The sequence below is a fragment of the Habropoda laboriosa genome, unplaced genomic scaffold (assembly GCF_001263275.1).
Source record: "Habropoda laboriosa isolate 0110345459 unplaced genomic scaffold, ASM126327v1 scaffold212, whole genome shotgun sequence".
Lineage (NCBI taxonomy): Eukaryota > Metazoa > Arthropoda > Insecta > Hymenoptera > Apidae > Habropoda > Habropoda laboriosa.
Genome location: NW_017100509.1, coordinates 852,558 through 878,098, shown reverse-complemented (window position 1 = coordinate 878,098; position 25,541 = coordinate 852,558). Strand labels below are relative to the sequence as shown.

The 25,541-nt window shown below is 39.2% G+C and overlaps 1 protein-coding gene across 1 annotated transcript in view; it reads left to right on the top strand.

Moving 5' to 3' along the window:
- LOC108576272 overlaps positions 1 to 25,045 on the top strand; it is a 188,651-nt gene extending 163,606 nt beyond the window's left edge. Inside the window, exons 4-6 of the mRNA XM_017939231.1 lie at positions 23,702 to 23,943; positions 24,060 to 24,192; positions 24,270 to 25,045. Coding sequence (XP_017794720.1) covers positions 23,702 to 23,943; positions 24,060 to 24,192; positions 24,270 to 25,045 — 1,151 coding nt within the window. The remainder of the gene's footprint in view (positions 1 to 23,701; positions 23,944 to 24,059; positions 24,193 to 24,269) is intronic.
- The last annotated feature ends 496 nt before the right edge of the window (positions 25,046 to 25,541 follow it).

The following is a 25,541-nucleotide window of genomic DNA, read 5'->3' as shown; positions in this document are numbered from 1 at the left end:
TCAACGAACCGAAAGAAAAACATCTAATAAAAAAAGGCATCTAACCCAACAACGAAGTTTCATTCCATCTCGAACCAGCGAGAACTGTCAACAACCTGCGCCAGACTCCTGGTCATAAAAGTTGATCAAGGTCCACGACGCAACACGATTGTTAATTAAATTTCGTAAAAAAAATGACTGAAAAATGCTTTCAACGCGAATACGAAATTTCTCTGTTGCGAAGGTATTCGAAAGGGTGACACAAAACGGTTATTAAATCTTGCAAATTAAAATAGTTGGAATTCTCTGGCGAGAGAGGTGTGCGGGAGAGGGGCTATAAACAGCGCAGCGACGAAACAACTAAACGTAGCATTGTAACGACGGCGTTCGGAATTTTTGGAAATTACATAAAACGACCGGGCGATTTCAATTAAAATTCTACTCGCGAACGCAATATCGAGGTGGGGAAGGTGTGGGGGGCAGATCGTGATTATGAAAGTAATCGTGTCATGGAGATGCGGCCGAAATTGCTGGAGGAGCACATTCGACGTGGCCGCCGAACCATTGCGTTCGTTAAATCCTGGCGTTCATTAAACCGCCATAGATGTTTGGTTAATTTGCAGCCGCACGTTTCCGCTGCAAATTATCCAATCCGACTGGATACCCCGCACCGATTACATTTAACTTCCTTCCATCCGCCCCTCCCTATGCGCCCTAGAATTTTCCCGATTCATCGAACTGGCTCGCCTCTGAAATCACTGCTTGCTCCTAAGATTAATTTGGTCGAGAAATTCATTCCGTGTGTATTTCGTCCGTTTGCTAATTCAGTCTAATTTTCTTCCCGCGACAAATAAGCTAATCTACTTCTTTTCGTTATTACATTGACACGAGAAATTTTGTTTACACCGATTTTGATGAAACTGTTGTACGACGTAGTGTTTGATAAAATATTTCACAGGTATTTTCTTTTATATACCGAAATCCACGTGAATGGGGTGAAAACAGCTCTCAGAGTTGGAGATACGGAACATGTTTCATGGAATATCTTGGGAATTGTTGGGATTAGGAAAATAATTAACATGTTGTAGGCAAAATTTAGGGTTTGGGGCGGCCCACGTGGTCGTCAGCCGCGCCGATCGGGACGGTGGCCAGGTTTATGGTGCCGATGTGACCGTGGGGAAGACGTGCCATAAATCTGGTCACCAGAAGTAAAGGACGGAAAGCGACGTTCTCGAGCGAAACGGTTTTTCCGCCAAAATCGCGGTAGAAGGGGAACGTCGTAGGGGTACGTCCGAAAACAGCCCTAATTGGCGGAGAAAAGAAACGCCCTCGTCAAGGGAAGGTTTAAAAGCGAATAGCGTGAGGAAAAATGGTGTGTGTGGAAAACGAACTTGGAGTGAGAAAAGTACATTGAAGGAGCGTGGCTGAGAATAGGACTCGTGTCCGTGTAGAATAAATTATTAGTTATTTGTTAGAAAAAACTGTCTCGTCTCTCGCCTTTATCAGCTGATTCCGCCAAACCTCTCTCCATCCCGGACTCGCCCTACAATGTGGAGATTAATTATTTCTAGGCGAAGAATTTAACTGTGTAAACAGCTTCTAAGAATATTAATTTGTTTAAATAATACGTAACTTCTGTTGATTTAACAAAATGTACAGTTTGGATGATTTCAGTACAATTTCGCTAAAATTCCTAGATAACATTGAACCGCAAAACAGGCAAAATTAAAAAGGCAGTCTCCGACATCCCGCAAATTTCACCGTTGATCCCTTGAATAAAGTAACGTTCCCTCCGAAAATATTCCAGCAATATTTACAATACGTAAAACACAAATGTTTTTCCATCACCCGTTAAACTTCCTCGTCAGACTGTATGTATATATTGTATACGCACGGAAAATACCGCTTGTATTTTCCATGGAATTTACGGGATTTTCATAGCCGAGGAAATGGCTTAATGAGATCTGTAACACGGGCAAGCGGTTCCCGTTAAAGGAAAGCAAATCGCTCCGGGAGATTTCTCGCGAATTCACCGGATATTTCGTTTCCGAAATAACGCTTAGGTAAAGGGGTGAGGAGAGGAGAGGGAGGGAGAGAGAGAGATGGAAAAACAGAGCGGGAGCGAGCGGTATAATGAAATATCGAAACCTTCGTCAAATATTGACGCGGTCGAAATAAAGCTTGCAATTCACTTGTTTGACAGGATTCATTGTGACGTCCCTGAAAAACCTGACACGTTCCATTCAATTCGAGAATCCTCGCGTATTATAGCACGTGGCGAGGAAGCTGTATAGCCGTTGAAAGAGAGAAAGAGAGAGAAGAACGTCGAATAGTTTTTTTTTTTCATCTCGTCCTCTCAAACTTTCTCTCCCTACTTCAATTCGATTAATATTCGTCCACTTTCGTCCACTTTGCCCAATCAGTTTCATTCCGCGTTTCTTTTTAACCAAAAATTCGTTTTATCCCAGCTTTCTCTTTTTCTCTTTCGATTCCTCGTTTTGTTTTTTTGTCCTCCCAGGCTTTCCACTCTCTCCACACACCACTTTCGAGCCGAGTTATAGCTGATCCGACTTTTGTAAACATTTGCTATATACTCGACTATGATTTATTTTGAAATGCACTCGATTGATGGAAGCGAAAGGTGAGGGGAATGGTTGGGTATCGAATGGAATCCTCCTGTTCGTTTCATCAATCATAGCGACCGGTGGAGAGACTCTCTTACCGATTTTCCAGTATCGCCGACTTTTTACCGGCTCGAATCTGTGTTTGCTTGAAGACAACGCGAGGTTAATCAATTTTGAAAGCTACGAAAATTCGGATGAAAATATCGGAGGAAAATCGCCGCTGCAAAAGTGTCATTATGAACGTAGAAATGTCAAAACGGTTGACAATTGTTACACGAATAAATTGTCGAAGGTACGAACGTTCGACGGAAAATTCAGTAGAGTGATCAAAAGTAAATAAGAAATGTTGCGCAGAGAAATTTTGGAAGATTGAAATACTCAACGGTAAATTATGCAGGAATATCGAAGATAAATAATAATTATTACACGAAAAATATGGAACAATGTTGATTTAAAAAAATTTCCGTCGTTTATCGATTGCACGATTTTTCGAAGTGAAATCGAACATTGTTTAGCGGCGAATCGAGATGGGAATTATTTAACCGGATGTACTGCCGGCTGGTCGACAACTGGAAACTATTAGCACGGTTTACGGCTCCCGGTGGCGATGAAAATTACCGATACGACATATTAAAATTACTTTTCCGGACAGTAACTACGTTCATTAGCTGTACACGCTGCATGGAAATGCTGGAATTCGCTCGAGCGAAAAGTTTGCTCCTGTTTTCTCCCCTTTCCACGCGTCACATGCTTTTCGCCCCTTCTATTTTCTCGCTTATTTCATTTTTATCCAACCTTCCTTTCCTCTTTTTTCTCTCCCCTCTTCGTTTCTTTCTTCCAGCTGCTCTTTGTACATTTTTTCCTCCCCCACTTGTGTCTTCGTCGTTAATTACACGCTGAACGATACTTATTGTTCTCTCGATAAACAAATGCAGAAAGAGGTACAGAAATATTCCCGGTGTAATTAATATTTCATCGGGATAATTGTTTGATTTATTGTTACAAATGGATCTGTTTAATTGCAAGTTCAGAAGGAGCAACGTTTCGATATTTGCTTGATTATCGCGGGTCACCTGTACGGAATTTTGCGAATCATTATGGTTGTTGTATTTACGAGAAGAGGCAATTCATTCGAACGTGATTTTACATGAAAATTGACGCTCGATTAACGTGAATTTCTTTGTTCTACCGTTGATTTATTTCGTTATCGTTGAAAGCACGGGGATAAAAGACTGTGAATGTGGAATTTAAGGGCGTGATGATATTTAATTTTCCGCCGAATTTTCGGGGAAACAAAGGGATTCGAATTAAATTCCCAGACTCTCGTATGCAAACAATCGCGCGTTGAAAGCAAGAGAGGCGTAGAAAATGTAGACGTGGAAAAAAGAGGAGCGGAGAAAGGAACCGATCTACTCTCTATGAAGGTGTAAATAAGAGGAATAAAAGGAAAATCGGTTTCATACTCTAGCGGAGAATTCAACGCCGAATTCTGTGTGTAATACGGAGTAAATTGCTGCTGAACAAAAGAGTACATTCTACGATTGTCTTCTAAATAATTTCACGGTTTCCATCAAAATTACCGTAGAAATTGTATTTTATTTCAAAACGCGAAGAAAATTTTATTTATATTAAGAATTATATCCATTCTAAAAATACTCTACATTTTTCAACAGAATGAAAACCAATTCCCATCGATTTCAATTGGAAACTGTTTTTTAATAAAACTGGAATTGGTTAAGTCGAAATTCAGAATTTCGAGCAAATTTTGCAACGAAATTGCCATCTTATCGCACAGAAATTTGTTAAACAAACCTAACACAGAAGTGTCAAGCGCGCTAATTTATCGCGTATTAAAAATTTCGGTTACGATAATTTCGTTCACTCCTGAATTATCCGTCATTTTTTTCGCAAAACTCGCAGATGAGTAATTTTCACATCGTCGTAAAAGGGTTAAAATCTCCCCTTTCTCGAGTGTATTACACTACTCGGGATAATCATACAATCTCTCAGGTAATTTCACGTGCTGCTCACTTTTGTTAATTAACGTAACATCTTCGCGCGACACCGTCGGCAGAATGTTGTTGTTAATTCTGCATCAGTGGGAAGAGTGGCTAGCAGCCGGTGTCGTTCCCTCAGACGCTAAACTGTTTAATTATTCTTTAATCTAGTTTCGCGCGGTACAACAGCAAGCTAAGTGGTGAAAAAATTGTTTCATGAAAATACGGAACGAGGTTGAATTAGAGCGAGGGAATAACCGAGCAGAAGATGGAAAAGAAAGAGGAAAAAGCAAGGTATGCAAGATGCGGATTAATACTTGAAAGGATTTGAATTCTGTCGTAGGTTAACGAAACACTCGAAAAATAAATCCGGAAAATCTACTGAAAATAATTTAACGTCTACGAATGTAAGTATTTCTCACAGAATCAAACGTAAAAGGTAAATAAAATTGTAAGGGCTGTTTCGTCTAAATAATTGTCAGGATTATTTAAAACTGATGTTGAAAACTATATTTATTAATCCGTCTGTCGTGGACGCCTCGTCCTTATCAACTACACGCTTCTTAATTCGTTCTAATGCAATTCTAATCTTAACGCGTCCTTATATACGAGCCTTGACGCCCCTCTCTTGGCGTCCGGGAAGCCCTGGCACAAGTCGGGGTAACGCGTCCTTATATACGAGCCTTGACGCCCCTCTCTTGCCTCCGGGAAACCCTGGCACAAGTCGGGGGTTTCTACCCAGCAAAGTCTGCGTCGCGCGAGCACGTGGCTGGGTCCTTACCTGACCCAGCCCTTAGCACGTGGAGGTGTCGAGGCGTTGGGGCCGGGTTTCTCCGCAGACCTCTCGGTACATTCGCTCGACCATACTCTTACAAAATCGATCGTGTAACGAAACACTCGAAAAATAATCCCGGAAAATCCTACTGAAAATAATTGAACATCTACGAATATAAGTATGTGGGATCGATTCGTTAGGAAACAAGTATACACTCCGTCGCATTAGCCAGCTCGGCGCGCTACCTTCAACTGCCTTCTTGTCCCGGGGCCTCTTCTGCGCTTCGCTTTTCGCTCACACTCACACACGCACACACTCGCTCATGCCGCGCCGGTACGCACCGCACACGCACTCACGCGTGTCGGACCCGATCGCCGGCGGATCAGTCACCACAAGTATTTCTCACAGAATCAAACGTGAAATATAAATAAAATCGATGAAACTATCGACTATAATCACTGATACGTAAAAGTGATATTTTCTGTTGGAGAAAATCAAGCGAAGGATTTTATTAATCGATTCCTCTAAATTTCCATGCTTGTCCCGCGAGGAAATTTCACTTAACGCCAAGCAAATTCGCACGATAATTCCTTGCCGTTAATTATTAGCATTAATTAACGAGCATGAAGCTGTTTGTCCCGCAGGCACATTAAATTTGCACTTCATTAGCGCAGTTACATATTAATTCGGAAACTTCGCTACAACCGAGCCCTGGTATAATTTTCATAAATCAGGGATGCACTCTTAACTGGATCGGAAACAATTCTCGCTGCTCCACTTCTCTCCGCTTACCAGTGGCCAGAAACACCGCCGATTCCAGACGTTTCTCGCTCCCCAAGCGAGATCTAGCTAGCAACTGTGTTGCGATTTCCGTTCGTATTCCACTTTAGCTTTAATTCCCAATTTCGCCTCCAATTGCGACAACGATTAATGCAAATCCAATCGTCCTATTGGTTTCTCGATTCTTCTTGCTCATTTTATCGCCGCACGATACCCGCGCGCGAAATCATCTCCTATATCTTTGAATATCACAGTCACCCGAAATTATTATCGCGTTATTTCGTTAATTTCGCATTGTCGTTGATGAATAATTTTTACCAACTTTATGTCGTTCCATATTAGTCGCGAGAGAAGTTAGAAATTTCGCAGGTAGTTCTGTGAAAATTCTCCAATTTTCTTTTCTGCGAGACAATTTTTGCGAATTTTTCATCACCGTCCATTAGGCGCGCTACGTATTCCTCTTCGGTGAAATTTTTCCATCGAAAATTGACGAAGAATATCTGTTCCATATTTCAAATACAAGAAAATTCGGCACGAAATTATTTAGACAAGGTATCACGACGATTTATTGTGAATTAAGAGTAGTAAAATCAGTAGTGTTTCTGTGTTTTCTACGAATTATAAGGGAAATCAAACGAAGATCCGCGGTGGTACAAAGGGCGTGGATGAAATGGCGTTCGAGCGATGTTGTTTTAACCAGTGGCGGTCAATTCGAGGATAACAAACGGGCTGATTTCAGCTTTACCGGACCATCCTTTTCCTGCACTGTCTCTCACTCTTTCACTTTGTGCCGGTGTCCCGATGGACAGCCGCAAACACGCGCTACCTCTAATTAACGCATACCGACGTGAAAACCGACGCGGTCTTAAACAATACCCGCCAGATATATTTGCCATCGTCCTGGCGTAAACGCGTTACGTGAAATTTCGAGGCTGTTAGCCGTCTAACTGGACAGACAAGCGGCGCACGTAGCCGAGTTTTCGACGTCTTTTGTGCTAATAAACTACTGTACACGCAGATCGGCTGTAATTAGCGTAACTAGAGTTACTGTTACAGAAATTATTTCGATAAAGTAAGATTTTAAACGAGCATCGATATTGCTAACAAGTGAACCAAATGGAATTTTGTACAATGTTGATTTTCGTTATTGTTGCGAATTAATTTTCGTTGCAAATTTATTGAAAATCGTCTGGTTTGTTGAAGATGGAAGATTTATTGAGAAATAAATTGAGGAAGTACATATTATTCTGACAAAAATGTGTGAATTACTGGAGAGAGAAAAGGAAGCTAGTAGTATATGTCAATATGATGTCAGACAGCTGTAATTTTCAAGAGAAAAGACAATCTACATGCACTTTCGTGCAAAAAATCTTTAAACGTACTAAATTCACAAATGAAGAATTGTATTTCGAGTACAGAAAATTTCTATTTACTGTACCATTACTTAGAATAATTGTAACAAATAAAATGGAAGACATAGAAACCTTAATAAACAATCAAAAAGAATTTTAATATCGATAATTCCATATGTATTTAAGAAACGAAGGTTCTATTAAAATACTCCATTTATTAAAGAAACATCGAAATTCAATTTCATTGTACTCCTTTATTAATAAATTACCTGATAAATTCTCGAATTCATTTTCCCCACATTCCTCGCTTCAAATACTTCATTTTCCTGAGAAAAAGAATTCTCAGATAAATTCAAGGCTGCTACTGATCCGAAGACCGGACAATATCTCCTAAAAGTCGGCGATAATTCGAGATCAAGCTGTTCTCTTCCACGAACAGAACGTGCATTCGTCATGATTAAAGCGTGCCGTAGAACGAGCCAGCTTCACCGTCGAACAATGCTGTGCGAATTAATGAGGGCACGAGAACGAAGGTTGTCACTCAGCGACGCGGAACTATGATCTCCGATTGGCAGAGGGGAACTCTGTTGCGACATGCCTGTTCAATGGGATTCCAATGAACACGGTTCATTTCACGGAATCCCATTGACAATCGAATACTTAACACGCGACGAATTACGATCACCCACGCTGTCACACTAATTAATCTACAAGCTAATGGACAAAAGTTATTCGCGCGTTTTTAACGAGACGTTTTTTGGGTACTGAAAAATTGGAGAGTATAGAAGAATTATTCGAGAATTAATTTTTTTGAACTATTCTATAGTTTAGAAAGTAGTATAGGTCAATATTTGGTCAGAAATATTAGGAATAACTTGCAAATTAAAATATAAATCTTTTTTGGGCACTGAATAATTAGATACTGTGGAAGAATTATTTGAGAATTAATTATTCTGAATTATTCCATGGTACAGAAAGTAGTATAAGTCAATATATTGTCAGAAAAATCTGGAGAAGCTTGCAAAGTAAAGTATAGATCCTTTTTGGACACTGAATAATTGGAGAACATGAAAGAATTATTAGAGAATTAATTTTTTTGAATTATTCAATGGTCCAGAAAGTAGTATAGGTCAATATATCGTCAGAAAAGTCAGGAAAAGCTTGTAAAGTAAAACATAGATCTTTTTTGGACACTGAATAATTAGAAAGCATAAAAGAATCATTTGAGAATTAATTATTCTGAATTATTCTATGGCTCAGAAAGTAGTGTAGCTCGATATTTTATCAGACAGACGAGGATAAATTTTCTCAGCGAATTTTCCAGTTAGGTATTTGCAATGAAGAAAGAGCGATGCCGGTAATACGGGAAAATAAAACGTCTAAATGTTCATGAATTCAGCGCGACCCTTTTTGCTAGAATCTAGGTCTTTCCTCTTCAACGAACGGCTGTTCTTGCGAGTCGAGGGGTGTAACGTCGAGTGTGTCGTCAAGAAGTACGAAGAAGTACATTTGACGTAATAATAACGACGTCGTTAGGTGAAACTGTCCTCTCTTACGTGGCTTGCCTGTAGTTCGGGTAGTCATTTTTCTTTTAGAGCATTCGCGGTATCAATAACCTCACTTTTTTTCATAATAATTATCAAATCACGAGGAACGATCGGAAACGTCAGACACGAGTGCTCGAAGGAAATTTGAATTAAAACGTGTACAGATTTCTGGGAGTGAAGAAGAAAATTAGGAAAAAGTGTGCAGGAGAGTATGAAAAATTAAAATGGCATGCTTTGTTAATCGCTTCGTCGTTTACGTTATAACATTAACCCGAATAACATATTAATTCTATCTTGTTAATTTTTTCGTTCAAGTGGTTTTCACTGATACAATTATACATTTTGTAAATTCACACAAGCATGAGAACTTTTAGATATACGGGAAAACAGAAGATTTCACTTTGGATGGAAACGTGAACGAAAGAGAGCAAGTGGTAGAGCACGTAAGTGGAAACAGTCCGGCTGTGGTCAGACACAGGTTGCGTTTAATACACTGAAACGACTCTCTCGCTTATCTTCGCGTTTTCCTACATTATTACTTCGAAAAACAAAAGTGACTTCCAAAATTTACAACTAAATTTCCTTTTTCCTAAATTTTAGAATAACATCTAACTCTACAAATATCCCGATGAAACGTTCCCACAACAGGAGAGAATTAAATTATCGTCGATAATTTTAACTTCTAAAATCTTCCAAAAATTTGTCGAAATAAATAAAAAAACTTTCTTCTCTACTACGTCAGAAATAACCTGCACAAAATCACTTCGGGACGAAAATTCCAAGCTACCCTTTCTTGCACATCCTCTTTCTATTTGAACATTCTTCCTTTAGATATTCGTGACCCCGCAACCTACTCCTCCTTCAAACGCGCCGCCAAATCATTCATCTTGCACCACTTTCTTTAATCACCTCTATCATTCCTTTCACCTACATTCATACATCTTACTTTTTCTCAACCCTTTCACACATACACACGTATCCTCCTCCTATTTTCTCGTTGCTCCTCTCTTACACAGTACGAACCAGATGAAGTGTTACATTAAAAACAAAAAAAAAAAAAAAGAAACCAGAACAATTCAATTTACACCACAAATATTAACCCTTTGCACTCTAAGATCGTTTCGCCCTAGGTAAATTGCAAATCACATTCATTTCTATGTTTAACGTATTTTTATATTATACAAGACCTTACCACAGTTCGTTAAAGATTTGTTCTTTCAAACCATTTCGCTGCTTAGACATTTACGAGAGTCCCGTAGACCTATTGCCCAGTAAAATCAATGTTTTACCAAGTGGTAGACGATAATGTCGCTTCTCAGTCGCCACTCGAGTGCAAAGGGTTAATAATTGTAGTACCGTAGTTTTAGGAAAGCGTAGTTTTAAGAAAATGTGGCGAGCATGAAGGAGAAAGCGGGCGACGAGCGACGAAAGCCAGGCCCAACGGGAAAACCCCCGGCGACGAGAGGCCCACGAAGGGCCTGGCTATAAAGTACGGCGTGCGAGGGATGGGAGTCGAGAGGCGTGAATAGAAGAAGCGTGGGTCAAAGTCAAATGTATTATAGTTATTCATATTGTGGTGACTGATCCGCCGTCGAGCGGGTCCGACACGCGTGAGTGCGTGTGTGACGCGCAACGGCGCGGCGTGTGCGAGTGTGCGAGCGTGAGCGAAAAGCGAAGCGTAGAAGGGGCACGCGGGTCCCGTGACAAAAGGGCAGTTGAAGGTAGCGCGCCGAGGCTCGAGCTGGCTGTGCGACATAGTATACTTTTTTTCCTGACGAATTGATCCCACGATATATTTTGTTAATAAACATCTATCTATATTTTCAATTCCACATAACACGACGTAGCAATATCGTAAGAAATCACAGCAAAGATCCCCCCCGTTTCTCCTCGTTTCCAGACACAGAAAGAAATCGATCGGCGAACCGTGAAAGCTCGCAGGAGGGCAACATGATTTATCCGACACCTCGAGCGTATCCCAATTTATCAGCGGTTCGCAGGAATTAATTCGAGATAGGATCACGGTATCGACGGGCAGATTTGTATGATGGCCGGACAGTCGCTACATTGCCACGCTCTGGTCGTGCAATTTGTATTCAGACGGTGGCAACGCTGACGATAGTGGTAATGGTAACGGAGCCACACGCGCCGGGCTACGCTCAAAGGTGTCCCAGATAACGTCTCCCCTTTTCGCCCCACCGTCGACGACCGTCCTTTTACTGCGGCGATCCGCGCAATCTGGAAGTCGCATCGAAGCTTTTTATTCCACTGTAGCCGCGCGCGCGATCTAATAAGAGATTCTTCGTTCCGCAAGGGAGAGCTGGGGATACCATCGAAAGCGGGCTGTGCCGGTCGAGAGAGAATCGTTTTTGGGGGGAGGGGAAAACGCGTGAAATCGCGCGACGCAAACGAATAGAGATGTTAACCGGTTGTAATTTTTTATCACCGGTGTTTTCCGTGGGGTAATTCTTCGTCTAATTCCACGGGTATAACGGAGATTGTATTGGTCGTTATTAAAGGAGTTTAATTAAACGGATTACACCGGAGTTGATTTCTTTCCACGATTGAAAGGGCGGGTTTTAATTCCCCCTGGTAATTTGTTTGTTGAATGAACTGGGAGCGGGAAATGTTGGCTGGGAAATTTCACGGGATTCGTGGGAATAGAATTTTGTCGGTACTGTTGTAACGTCATGTTCTGTTCGTTTCCTGTGGAAACATCGGACAGTTGTGATTGATACAATTTCTTTAATTGCTAGATTTTTGTACGTTTCTGGCTAATGCAAACATTGCTTGAAAACAATTTACAAAAATTATTTAACGTGATGTATATCATAGTGTAGACTTGTATATTACTCTGAATAATTTTGGCAAATTTTTTCAGAGTGCTTCTGGCCAATGTGAAAATTTCTGTGCAGATTAAAAAAAAAGCAGGAGATATTTAGTTGTTATAAAAGTTTCTTCTATTCCAAAAATTTCTCCGATACTACTATTAAAAGTACACTATAATACATCACTCTGAATAATTTTGGCAAATTTTTTCAGAGTGCTTCTGGCCAATGTGAAAATTTCTGTGCAGATTAAAAAAAAAGTAGGAGAATTTTAGCAATTATAAAAGTTTCTTCAATCCCAATAATTTCTCTGATACCACCACTAAAAGTACACTATAACACATCGTTCCTAAACAATTTTCGCAAATTTTTCCCGAGAAATTGTTGCATTGATGAAAAATACACACGTATACCTACAAAGATTCAGCACTCTCGAATTCATGAGAACAAGTCGCGATACGTGGTGTCTGGGACACGAAGAAGGAGGCATTTGCTCATATAATTCTGGTCTGCGGATCTATGCCTGGCTACAGGCATCCAGAAACGCGGCCATCTAGCCGTTGCTGTGCCACCGGCAAGCGGAATTTAATATTAATACGAGCAGCAGAGTGGGGGCGAGAGCTGCGTGGCGTGCAAGCCCGCTCGAATTTCGAGAATACCGACCGCGATATCGAGTGACCGATTCAATTTCCACGACGCCCGGCGTCCACGACAACCGATCCTCGAGCATCGACTACAGCCGCAACTGAGAATCCATTTTGGGCTCGCTGCATCCCCTAGGAATGTGACACTAGACTCCGTGAGTCTCGTCCCCCTCCGTTATTCGCGGTGTGGAGGACGACTCGGTGAAAGGGAAACGTGAACTGGGTTGCTTCGGGGTTTCTTATGGTTGATAAGTGGAGGATGAATGGGTTCTTGAGCTCGTGGGGATGAGAAAGAAAGTTGGCGAGAGGGAAATTTGTTCGAGTGAAATTTAAGCGAGGGTGGATTTTCGTGTGAGTGTTCTTTTTTGGGGGGTAAGTACTGTTTTGATGCGAGAAACATGAGTGTTATTGAGGTGTGTGGAGAATTATAGCTGAGAAATTTGCAAGTTAAACATTTTGTGTGTGGAGAATTATAGTTGAGAAATTTGTAAGCTGAACGTGTGAAGGGATGAATAATTTTTGTACAGTACTGATAAAATGGATAGTGTTTTTTTTTTGGAGGAGTAAGTACTGTTTTGATGTGAGAAACATGAGTGTTATTGAGGTGTGTGGAGAATTGTAGTAGAGAAATTTGTAAGCTGAACGTGTGAAGAATGAAAGAATTTTTGTATATTACTGATAAAATGGAACTACTCTTTCTGTAGTAATTAATAATTCTAGCACACTCGTTATTGACTGTTATAAATTACAAAATATTGTGTATGAAGGAGGCTGTAAAATTTAGAAATTCTATAGAATATTTCATTCCAATACACATTTTTACATATTCTACAGAATGTCATCTGTGGAACTCTAGATTTACTCCTCTAAATTTCATGAATAGCCTCATCATACTCTTGGTAAATATGAAGAATCTTTCAATTTAATCGAATCTTGTATTAATTAAAATGCAACCACAGAACGTTCGACCACAAGATGCATTTTCTCTTAATTAGATCGAAAAGGGAATAGAGAAATTCCTTGAGAAATGTGAAATAAAAAGGAACACTCGACGCACTTGAATAAATACAAATCTACTAAAAAGGGACCTAAAAAATACCCATTTGAAGGTATTTAAAAGGTACTAGAAAATCCAACATATCCATGGAAGAAATTGTCAAACTGGTCGGTGAACGAGCGAATTAAAACGGGGTAAAGGCGAGGCGCGCATACTAACGACAAGCATAAGTTAGAAGAAACTGGCTGGTGGTCGAGGAAGGAAGAAAAGAGCGAGCCAAGCGTAAAAAGGATGAACGGGAACGACAGAAGGGGGCAGGTGAGATGCTCCACGAGCGTGATATGTTGCGACTGGGTCAAGTTATTTAATCCTGCCAGCATAAAGCATCGCAGGCACGCTCGAAATTTATACGCTGAAATCGTGCTAGAATACTCGACGGGGTGCATGGTTGCCCGAAATATTCACCGGCGTCCGAGAAACTCGCAACTCCCTCCAATCCGCAAAATCGCTCGCCGAATAACTCTTAAACATCTATGAATTAGGTGTACTGGATCGATTTTCCCTTGCTCCGTCCTTACATTGTTACGAAAACAATTGGTAAATTCGTTTAGTACACTCGAAGCTGGAATTTTTCAATCTTGACGAATCTAATCAGGTGCAATTAAATCCGTGAAATTTAGAGAAAATGTAATTAAATCACCGTGAAATTTGGAGAAGTAATCGCTGGAATTTTTCATTCTTGACGAATCTAATCAGGAGTAATTAAATCACCGTGAAATTTAGAGAAATAATTTTTTTTAAAGGGCTATGGAATTTTTTAAATGCTAAATTCTGATATTTTCATGGAAAATTATAGTTATTCCTTTTAAAAAAAATTTTGAAGATAGAAATTTTAATTATTAATTTGAATAGTGTAGTAATTTTATGACAATGTTTGAATAGAGATTAGCAGTGGATATAAAAAAGACTGTACTTTTAATGACGTTCTCGAGAAAATCATTTGGTCCTGTGGAAGCAAGATCCAACGTAATCAGAAGTTAGGCAAGAAGTTAGAAGAGGCAAGTCTCTGAGGATTTCTTACCGCTGGAACCTTATTTCCCTGTTCTATTGCGCGACAGCAGCAATGCTTGATAAGAAATGACTCAAGAGACTGAGCCCTACATCTAAAGTAATATCGAACTACGTTTGTTTGTCTTGTAAGCACTTTCGAATTGCTTATCTACCAAAACTCCTCTAATATATAACAAAATTTTGAATCTGACGAACGAATTTTCATTCAAAATTTTTCAGTTTTTAATTTCTAACTTTTCGAAATTTCTATGTACCTTGCAATGCACAGTAATCCCAAACTTTATACCGATAGTGTAGCTACCATAACTTTTCATGAACATAAAATCTTTCGAAAATTTATTCGCAATGAAGTACGAAAATTATATTAGCGATTTTTCATCGAATTTCAATTCGTTTGTGAATGATAATTCGACCAGTTCAGATTATACCGATCTGTAAAAGCACAGACCTCTTCAAACTTTTCCGCAAATTCCACGAATCAAGTTTGTCAACTTTGATCTAAGGCACATTCCCGGGCCCAACGATGCTTCACACTGGTGAACATAAGCTGCACGCATGTTATCTTCCACCTTTAGAAGATACGAGGGAGTAGACAGGGTGTGCAGCAGCTGGATTTTGTCTTAGAGGAAAATTTCTGTTCCCTTGTTCAGCTGGCACCTTACACGATTACTTCTAGGTTTGTCGTTACTCCAAAGTCGAAAGTTTATTTATACTACGAATACGTACGATGTGCAATAAAAACGTTACTTTGATGCTGCGGAAAACCGAGAGAAATTTTATAATAATTAATTCGCAAAGAAAAATTCGAAATTTTAGTAATTACAATTTCCATGGAAAAGCTGTGTTTGTCGAACGATAGAATTCTCAGTGTACGTTCATTATTAACTGAACGTATTTATAACACCAATATGTATAATGTTCAAGAGAAACGTTACAATTTTACTACTGTGAAAAATCTGGAGAAATTTTGTAGTAATTAATTCACGAAGAAAAGTTTGAAATTTTAGTCGGTTTAATTTTTCACGTAACCAGGAGTTCTTCTTCGAGTGAAATTTCCACGTGAAAGCCTGTGTTTGTGGAACGATAAAATTTTCAGTGTATGTCCATTGTCAACTGAACGATCATGGGAGGGAGTTAAGCTATGTTGACCAAGGGACTTGGAAAATTCAGATCCCATATGGACGATACACCACGAAACGTATTAAACGAACAAAATGAAACTCTGAAAAATACACGGTAACTATACGTCTAAGAAGAACGAATTCTTTGTATATTTTACAAAACGTACATCGATTCGATTGTACACGGTGTGTAAAGTAATTTTTACAGACACTGGAATGAATTTCGAAGTTATCCGAAAGTTTCTCTAAAGTGGAACATCGTCTCGAGAAATCGAGAGGAAAAGTTCAAAGAAAAATGACCGCTTCTTGCTGGGCGAACTTTTGTGACAGCAACAAGTTTCAGGCATTACTAATAGTAAAACCATTTTCTACGACTCCTCGAGCAAACTTTCCGATAACACTCTGGCAAAAACACGTTGCGCAACTACGTAAAACTTGGCTTTTGATCTAAAAAAAAAAAAGAATTACACATACTAACACTCAGTTTGAAGCACTTTTCGAAAGAAGTACTAATTCTAGAGAAGTTGGAAAAAATTTATTCGAATTATCATCGATATAATAGGAAGAAATTCTCGTTCGTTTTCTTACTGATTTTCACTGAGATTTTCCTGGGGTAAAACTGTCTCGTGGATATATATATATTTTAACAGTTAATACTCTCTATCTGGTATCTAGGAACTTATAGATACGAAGGAGGGAAGGGCTTATATTCAGAGCTCGTATCCTAGCACAGTGCTGGGCCTTCGGAATTCTTATGGCTGACTCGTGCAGTCCACTACTACTGCGTCTGACTCTCTATAGCTCGCCATCACTGGAACCACCGTGAGCGTTAAATGTTTTGTTTATTTTTCGCCCTCGAGCAATAACGATAACCGCGAAATATGCATTCCCTGAAGAATGTTAATATCGTGCATAAAATTGTTCTGAACGCAGCATCGTGGAAAATGTTACTGCATCTCTGAAATTAAATGGTGTATAAAGATCGTTGTATTTGGAAGATATATTAAAATGTTTTACATACACTGCGGAGTGTAGCTACAACTTCAAGAATTTCTGCTGCTTCAAGTAGCGACTTCTGAGTATTAATAATATTACGTGAAAGAGGATAATAAGAAATTATATGTAATGGAAAAACAATTGATTGAAATCTTATTAAAAATAGTAATACAGATTTATCACAATTTTCCTTTTTACACTATTTTAAAAAAGAAAAAATTTATTTTTGTCAATACGTATACATATATATTTCACTGATCTTGAATCACTGAATCTTGAATGAAGTGAAGAGAAGTGCAGAAGTAGAGAGAATCAGAGGAAATAAAGAAGAACGTTTAAAGTTTTGAAGAGAATAGAACCACGCCCTTCGACGAATTTCGAAAGAGTAGAGAGAGAAGACCTTCGACGAGTTTCGAAAGAATAGAGAGAGAGGGAGAAGACCTTCGAATTTGGAAAGAATAGAATAGAGGAGCCACAGAAACTCACACACCCAAACACCGAAATACGTCAGAAACATCGAGACCCCGAGAAATATCAATCGAAAGAAAATCGGCGGTAACCCATCCCAGACGAGTGCAGCTTGACTTGGATGATCGACAGTGACTCGACTTAACGACCCTGGCACCAAGCCCCAGTATACCAAGTAACAATAAATTGATTACACTCTGATCAAATGAAGATACAGAAATTTACTTTACGCAGTAAGAATTTTACAATAGAAAACCGTGAAATCTATAATTTTCCACCGATTCTAAAGTGCTTTTCGATTTCATCTCGATACATACACAGACAAATTCAATGCTTCTCACAATGCTCTTTTAAACGATACAATTATTCTTTCAAAGTTCAAAGATCTTAAAAATGTCAGTGGTGCTATAGTTATGCTCCGCAGTGAATTTTTCTGTGTAATATTAAAGACAAATATTTGTAGAATTGTGATATACAGTTATCATTTCTTTTGCAACTTCTTTGCTGCATATAAAAGATATTCTATAACGCGGAGAAATAATAGATAATAAAGGAGAACAGACGTGGATGTCGATTCGGCGTCACCTACATTTTTATTGACATTTATTGACTGTCAGATTTGTGCAGTTGTCGTTCGAAACGTGATGAGCCTGTAGAATGCACACGCGACCATTCTTTCGTCGATATTATAAATGATGTATTTCGAAATATCTACAAATTTCACGAATATTGAAAAAACAATAAACGTCTAACACTCTAATCGCAAAATTTAGACTTAACTGCTCTCTGAAAATTCTTCTACAAGAGAATACTCGATAAATTAACCAAAGATTGCTATTATACTCATTTTTAAATATCTCTATTCCCGAAACTTCCTGAAAATGAAAATAAAATTGGTGAAATAAAAGAACCTAATAAACGTCTATCACTTAAATCACAAAATTTCGACTGAACCGCCTCCTCGAAAAATCTTCCGAAAGGAGAACACTCGGTGGATTAGCCAGAGATTACCAATTCCGCCTAATTTCGATTCAACAATTGTTCTAGGTAACTCTGATGAGCACGAGGATCGTGTACGTTTACTTTTGAACAGAATCCGGATACCACGTTCATATTACTTCAATGGAAACGTCGAGTTCCGTTCTCGACCCCCACGTTCTACGACTAAATTGCAATTACTGCTAATTAATTGAGCAACGGGTTGAGTAGTCGTCCAGGGACAAAGCGTAGCACAATCAAGTCAACGTAGAAATTGAAGACGACTCTCGATTGAATATTCCAAACTCGTACCCGCTCTGATGACGACTGTTCGCCAACTTTCATTTGCTCGCGCAGTTTACGAGCCTCGACTTATTTCATCGATACGGCTCCGATGCTGGATACAATCATCCCAGTCGCTGTTTCACGTCAATTACCATTTGTTAATCCACCATTCGCCGCGATCCACACTCCAAATCTCTCGAATTCGATAGCAACTGGTAATTCTAATTTTTTAAACCTATTTTTGTATATTTACAATCTTCAAAAAATAAATATTCCGGTTAAAAATCATTTGTGGAAAATCTTCAATTCCCTAGTGCTTGTGTTAATATTTTCCGTAACTTTTGCACACAATTTAGCATTCTCAGAAATATTTTCTATGAATTTACCGTTATTCCAACCACTATTTTTATTTTCCAATTTGTTAATATTCCGAATTAATTAATGTTGCCGTTAATTAATTTTACTATCAACAGTGAAAATTAGAAAAAGCGAGATAATCGTGTAAATACGCATCTCAGATGATAGAGAATGACGTGCAGTTTACAACAAGCTTCGTTTCACGTCGATACGTCAATTAGTTCCCGAGATACAACGATTTAAAGTTCGCCGATTAAAATGCAAGGATTATGAATGGCGGGCGAAACGTCGTGACCTACATTTTTTCCTGGAAGTGCGTACGCTTCATAGTAACAGTGATAGTAATAGTAGAAAAACTACTACTGTGAGTGACTGGCGTGCGAGTGAGAGGTAGCGATAGAGCGAGAAGGACAGAGATACCGAAATAGTAAAAATTACGGTTCGCTTTAAACGACGATATCTCGGGAACGGGAAGAGATATCGAGCTGAGGCGAATTGCGTTTTGCAGAGGAAGGTTCTCCGCGTCTAACGAGCTAATTGAAATGCCATAATTGCGAACGAGCTCTGAATGGCGGCCTCTGGAATTTCTTGTAATTTTAATACGTTTTAATGGTATGTTTGACGGTATTTTGTGATACATAAGTGATTTATTTGGGACAATATTAAATTCTATAACATTCCTAACTAGTTTTAACACTGTAAATGGTAACAATAATTAAATTTTTAGTTTATTGTGAAAATTGAAAAATTTTAAGTTTCGAAAAATAGTTTAACGATTTATATTACATCCTTATGGTAATATATTGGCTTTTTAAAGATAATAATTCACGGTTTGGATATCAGTATATAAAATATAATAGCAATTATTCAATACCACTGTTTTATTCTTCTGATAATCAAATTTAGTGAAAAATTAACTATGTTCTAAAAGGAGATACGTGGAGAGGCCTAAAAACTGACGTTCTTTTAGAATTTTTTGCTAAGAAAGTATGATCACTATGGTATTCGTAATTTTTTCATTAACTCAATCTCACCTTAGGCTGTAATATTCAATTTTTTTAATGTGAAAATATTAACAATATATTAAAGTTGTAGGAGCTAGTTTCAAATGCTTCATTCGCTGTAGTGTCTCGCGATGTCCAACTCCTACTTAATTTCTGGCTTATGAAATTCAAGTATAATTGTATTTGATACGCAAAGTGCATTCTGAAATTGAACAGAAATTTAACAAAGATCCCTTTCACGTCTCCTTAACGAGCCTTCACTTGTCCCACGTTCTTTCTCCGCATAATTATTTCGCATCTGTCGGCTCTTCTTTCTGAAGACGCGTGAAATTAGGTCGCTCCAGCTAACTAGGGCTAATTGATAAACAGCGTTTGGCCTGGTATACTTGCAAATGAAATCGGTGAATGAGGAAACGCGAGGCTGACAAGCCGCGTGCTAATTAAACCTCTCCGCGTATAGAAATTCGATTCGTCGATACGGGGCCAGGTTTTTGTTCCAGCCACGGTAAAATACGTGTGAAATGCTGGATCACGTGTCTCAGGACAGATCGTTCCACCTGCGTTCGAATTTCTGCAGAAATTCGTTCGCTTCTTCCAAAGGAAAAAAATTCTCACAGAAACAAGAAATCAGAAAAAAGACCACAGGAAAATTATTATATCGACTCCTAGAGTTTGCAAACTTATCGAATGAAATTTATATTTTAACACAGAATTTTCAGAGGTATTTCTAATAATTTCCTTAGTTTCAGCATTAGTGAATTTTAAAATATCAGAAGAATTGCAGGCCTTGAAATTCAGTCTTGAAAATTATTATATCGACTCCTAGAATTTTCAAACTTATCGAATGAAATTTATATTTTAACACAGAATATTCAGAGGTATTTCTAATAATTTTCTTAGTTTCAATATCAGTGAATTTTAAAATATCAGAAGAATTGCAGGCCTCGGAATTCAATTCTTAAAATTTGCAAAGTTGTCTAAAGAAATTCACAAATTTTCAAAGACGATGCATTTCTACACAATTACAAGTTCAAGCTCTCCTACCAAACACACTCCTCGCAGAGATCTCGTCGATCCGTGGCAATAAATAATCCGCTCGATTAGCCAATACAGATTGCTATTTATTTCCAAATTTCACGCCACTTTCATGCACAGAGAACGCTGATACGTGCCTCGAATCGAAACGAAGCATAAACTTTGTCCCTCTTCCTCCATCTCCCCCCTCCGTTCCTCGCCAAGCGACGTACGTCCGATTGTAAAACGTATGGCAGCGTTAATTGAAATTTAAATTCGCCAGACACATTTGCAGCGTTCAACGGAGATGCTCCAATGAAATATGGATGCTTTTTATGTCGGCTGTAATTTAACAAGCTGAAGTAGCAATCAATTATTGAAATTAATCACCTGCACCAAAACGAACCTGTAATCTATTGCCGTTCGTGCAACCGGTAATTGCTCGTTTGTAGTAAAAAAAAATAGAGGAAAAGGACGGGGATAAAAGGGATCGCTACAAATTTCGAATTATCAATTCTTGTTCCGGGAATTTTCGTAAATTGCGTCACATTTGTGTTATATTAATCGGACAATTTCAATGCAAATATAAATCTCATTAAACTGTGATACGGAGCGGCTTGAATGTTTGTATCTGGCCGTCGGAAACGGCGATGCGTTTTAAGAATGACAGGTGAATTTGCTGAATAGCTGGAAAAGCAATGAATAATATTTTCCATCGAGAAATAGGAAGAATCTTTTTGTCTTCACAGTCACGAAAGGCTCTACGAAATTTTAGGAAAAGAAATATTATACATACAGCCTATAATTGCATAAAAATTAAAATACTGAAAACACTAAAATACAAAAATTGAAACCTTGAAAACTTGATTTCAGTTTCTAAGAAGAAAGAATGCCTAATATTCGCAATGACGGTATATATATTTTTGCGAACTATACAATTCTTCTCTCAAACAATTTCACAAACAAATTCTCCTCGAAAATATTTAATAAAAATTCCACATCGACATTTCGACAATAACACGCGATAACGCAATAACAAAATTCTTCACCGAATCGCCAAAGCTCGTCGAACCTCCGCGAAACAATACAACGAACGCAATAAGCGGAGGAAGTTCCGAAAAAAAGGGAACAAACTGAAGAAAAATGAAACGAGGAAGAGGATTATTTTTTAAAACGACTTAACAACGTCGTGTCTGCGCGAAACAGCGGTGAAACAAGCACAGGAGACAAGCTGAGAAAGTCTTTCAAAAACGGACTGGAAAAAAGGGAAAAGAAGAGACCGGTGTGTAGCGCGTTTCAACGGTAATCCAGGTCGCCGTGACGTGGACCAACTATCTGTCGTTAAGAATGCAATAACGGGCCGGCTTAGCCCGTCATAACAATGTCCCGCCGCCGGTGGCTGATGCGACTGGAATTGAATCGACCAGGAGACGACAGCCAGAGCTCCGCTCGTTCGTTTTACGCGTATGCAAATTTTTATGCGGCGCGTTTTACGCGCTCCAAGGACACATAGTAGATAGGCTATACGCTGTTTCGATTCTGCTGCCGGTGAAAACCGGAGATATATTCTCGCTGGGGCGAGAATTTTATTTTTAACGTTTAGATAGGAGGAAGCATTGTCGAGTGTTATACACTGTTATCTACTGAAATGAAATTAAACCTGTTATCTAATAAAATAGGATTAATCCTTTTCGCTGCTATAGTGCACACATGTGCACGATATACATATAGATTTTAAATACACGAGCTTCTTTCTTCGACAGAATGTCATTTGTTTCTCTATTTTTCTTTCTTTTTTTTTTTGGAAAATTCAACGAGGAAATACTTTGTAAAAGATTACTAATACTGAGTAAAAGGGTACCAATGTTTAATCTGCGATGTTTCGAGATTTACTACATAGAACACCGTTATAAAAGTATTTGGATTATTTTATTGTAGAAACGTAAATTGTTAAATGTATACTTTTTGCAATATTCGTTCAAAATTGGGAAAAACTTGAAAATGTGAACGAATTCAAAGGGCAGGAAGAAATTATAGCGATTGGAAATGCAGGAAAATGAGGACGAACGAACTTGGTCCAGAGTTTATAGAGTTTCATTTCATTACACGAATGGAAGGTGCAATTATCCTCAGAACTGAATAAAACAGACCCACTTGCCTGATAGATTTTTCTGTCCTGCAATTTATTAGTCCGCGATATTACCGAGGCTAGCTCTTCAATATTTAACGAGTTCAACCTTTTCAGATAGATAAGTCTTGCTTTGAAGCAAACGAAGGTGTAACATTTTATTAATCGTCTCTCTCTCTCGTCCTATTCCTCCTGGAGAGTAATCCAAGATATTCTACTTAGATCTTAATTACCGTCGGTGACGCAGTTAATTCACCCGAAAGGCGTAGTTAAGCAGGCAGAAAACGTGACAAGCTTTATGGAACGATCAGTTTTAATGATACCATTCGTCTCGCATTACCTCTGTAAGCTAGCGTATTTACGAGAACGCAATAGCGCTGGCTTAAAGAAATACGACCGATCGAACTACAATAAAAGAAAGAGTGAACTTTCGCAAGTTGACTTGCTAACAATTTCACATCGTTCCTCAATTTTTTATCTGATTCGCTAAGAAAAATCAGGATATACTCGAAGAAATAGCAACTTCTAGCAAAAAGAAATAAAGATCTTCGAAACATTCACTGATCAGGACGAAGATTATCAGCGACGAAACTTCACGAGTTCTCAGAATTATCTAGTTCGCTAACTACGACTAAATTTCGGCGGTGAAACTGTAGCAAGAGATAAATCACGATTGTCGAAGCGACTTTGTCGGAAAACCATAAATATCGCAGACATTAGGAAGTAAGCCAAGTAATAATTTCATTTGTGTTACAGGACTCTCGTTAGGCGGTGGTCTGATAGTCCTAGCGTCTGCTTTATCAGATGCATCGCTTGAGGTGCCGAGAAAATACAGTCTGCCTTCTACGTCTAGCATGCAAGCCGATGACAATGGTCTGCCACAGTATCAATACGGCTGGTGTCTTGAGCTGTCAGGGTTGGCTTTGATTCTGGCGGAAGTGGCGGCTGTTCTGACCATGTCTGGATATATGGCACGTTTTTCGACAGTGGAAGAAATGGTACGATCGATAATTAAACGAAAAGGACACAGAGCGAAGGATTTCTTTTCGTTTAGACAGAAATATTTAAACTACCACAATTTCCTGATACAGTAACGTTGCTTTTATTCTTTCAGGTGAGAGTGATGGTACCTGGTGCGGAAAGAAAATTGAGAGAACAAAGGGGTCTGAGTTCAGAGTACCTAGTCAGAGCTCACCAGAAGTCGCCTGGACCTCCGCAAGCTCGAGTATTCGGTCAATCCTCAAAAAGTAACGCTATTCTCTTATCGTTTAACCGGTCACTCTGTGTAACAAAATAACTAACGATAAATTCATAAATTTTCCAGCATCTCAGAGAGTTGCCGAAGAAGACACGTCTCTCTTATGCAAATCTGCGCCTGATATCTGTGCTTCCAACCCGCAAGCCATCAGCTACGTCGATAAATCAGATCTGTCTCACGTTTTACCGGCGTATCCAGACGCAAAAGACGTGGATCCGAGATACACGTTTGGCGATAAGTCAGAGGCCAGCGTTATCGACTCGAGACTCAGCGGCTTCGCCGATAAGGAAGGTTTAATCGACTCGAGAATTTTGTCCGACTCTCGACAAAATATGATCGCTTTCACGGAGAATAAAGAACACCCTGTTGGTCAAGAGCCACGGTACACCGAATTTTCTCCGAGAACTACGGAACAAAGTGTGGTGGACTCGAGATTGAGTGGCTTCATCGAAAAGGAAGGTCTCTTGGATTCCAGGCTCAGTGGGTACGGAGAGAAGAACGAATCCTTACTGGACACACCTTTCGGTTACGACACTCGTTACAATAGTTTAGCAGGGCAAACCGTGCCCATCACCTTGAAGAATCAGAACACCTCTGTCTCGGCTATTCAGTCCCAATATATCTACCAAAATTTCGGGACGATACACTCAGGAATTTTAAGGGTATCCGAACCAGGGACAAGTTCGAGTTCGAACTCGAGTCAGAGAAGTATGACGCTACAGAACCCGAAGAGGAAATCACAGATTGCCCAGAACACGTTCAGTACCATGGAGTGTGAAAAGAGGAAACGAGCTCCAGGCTTAGCCGGTAAGGCAGGATTTTACACTGGAAGCGCCGTATGACCACCACCACCTCCTCCGACTCCCAGGTAACTGCAAGAGGAGGAGACGCCACTCTAATCGTGAACCTTGAAAAACGAAAACTAACGAGTGGCGTGTGACCTGATTCATCGGAGGATGCACATAAAACTTATCACTAACCGTGAAAGAAACTACGTTGCCAATAGACGTACACGTGTCTATCGTATCTATCGTTGGTACAGTAGATATCGACGGATGAAGTTATCTTACGAGAAGGTGATATCTGCAGTGAATAATATAATTCTCTGTGATTTCGAAGTAGAAACCGGAAACGGATGAATTCTTCTGTGAATACGGTGTAGACTCATTACAGGATGCGATGAGTATGATGAAATAAAACGAACTTGTATATAAATCACTGATAATAAGGTTGACTGATATCCTTCTGTATATGAAAGAAGATGTCGAAACGAATTTTTTAACGTTTCGTAACTACCCAAGCGACGTGTCACATAGTCATTATACGAACCGACATGTT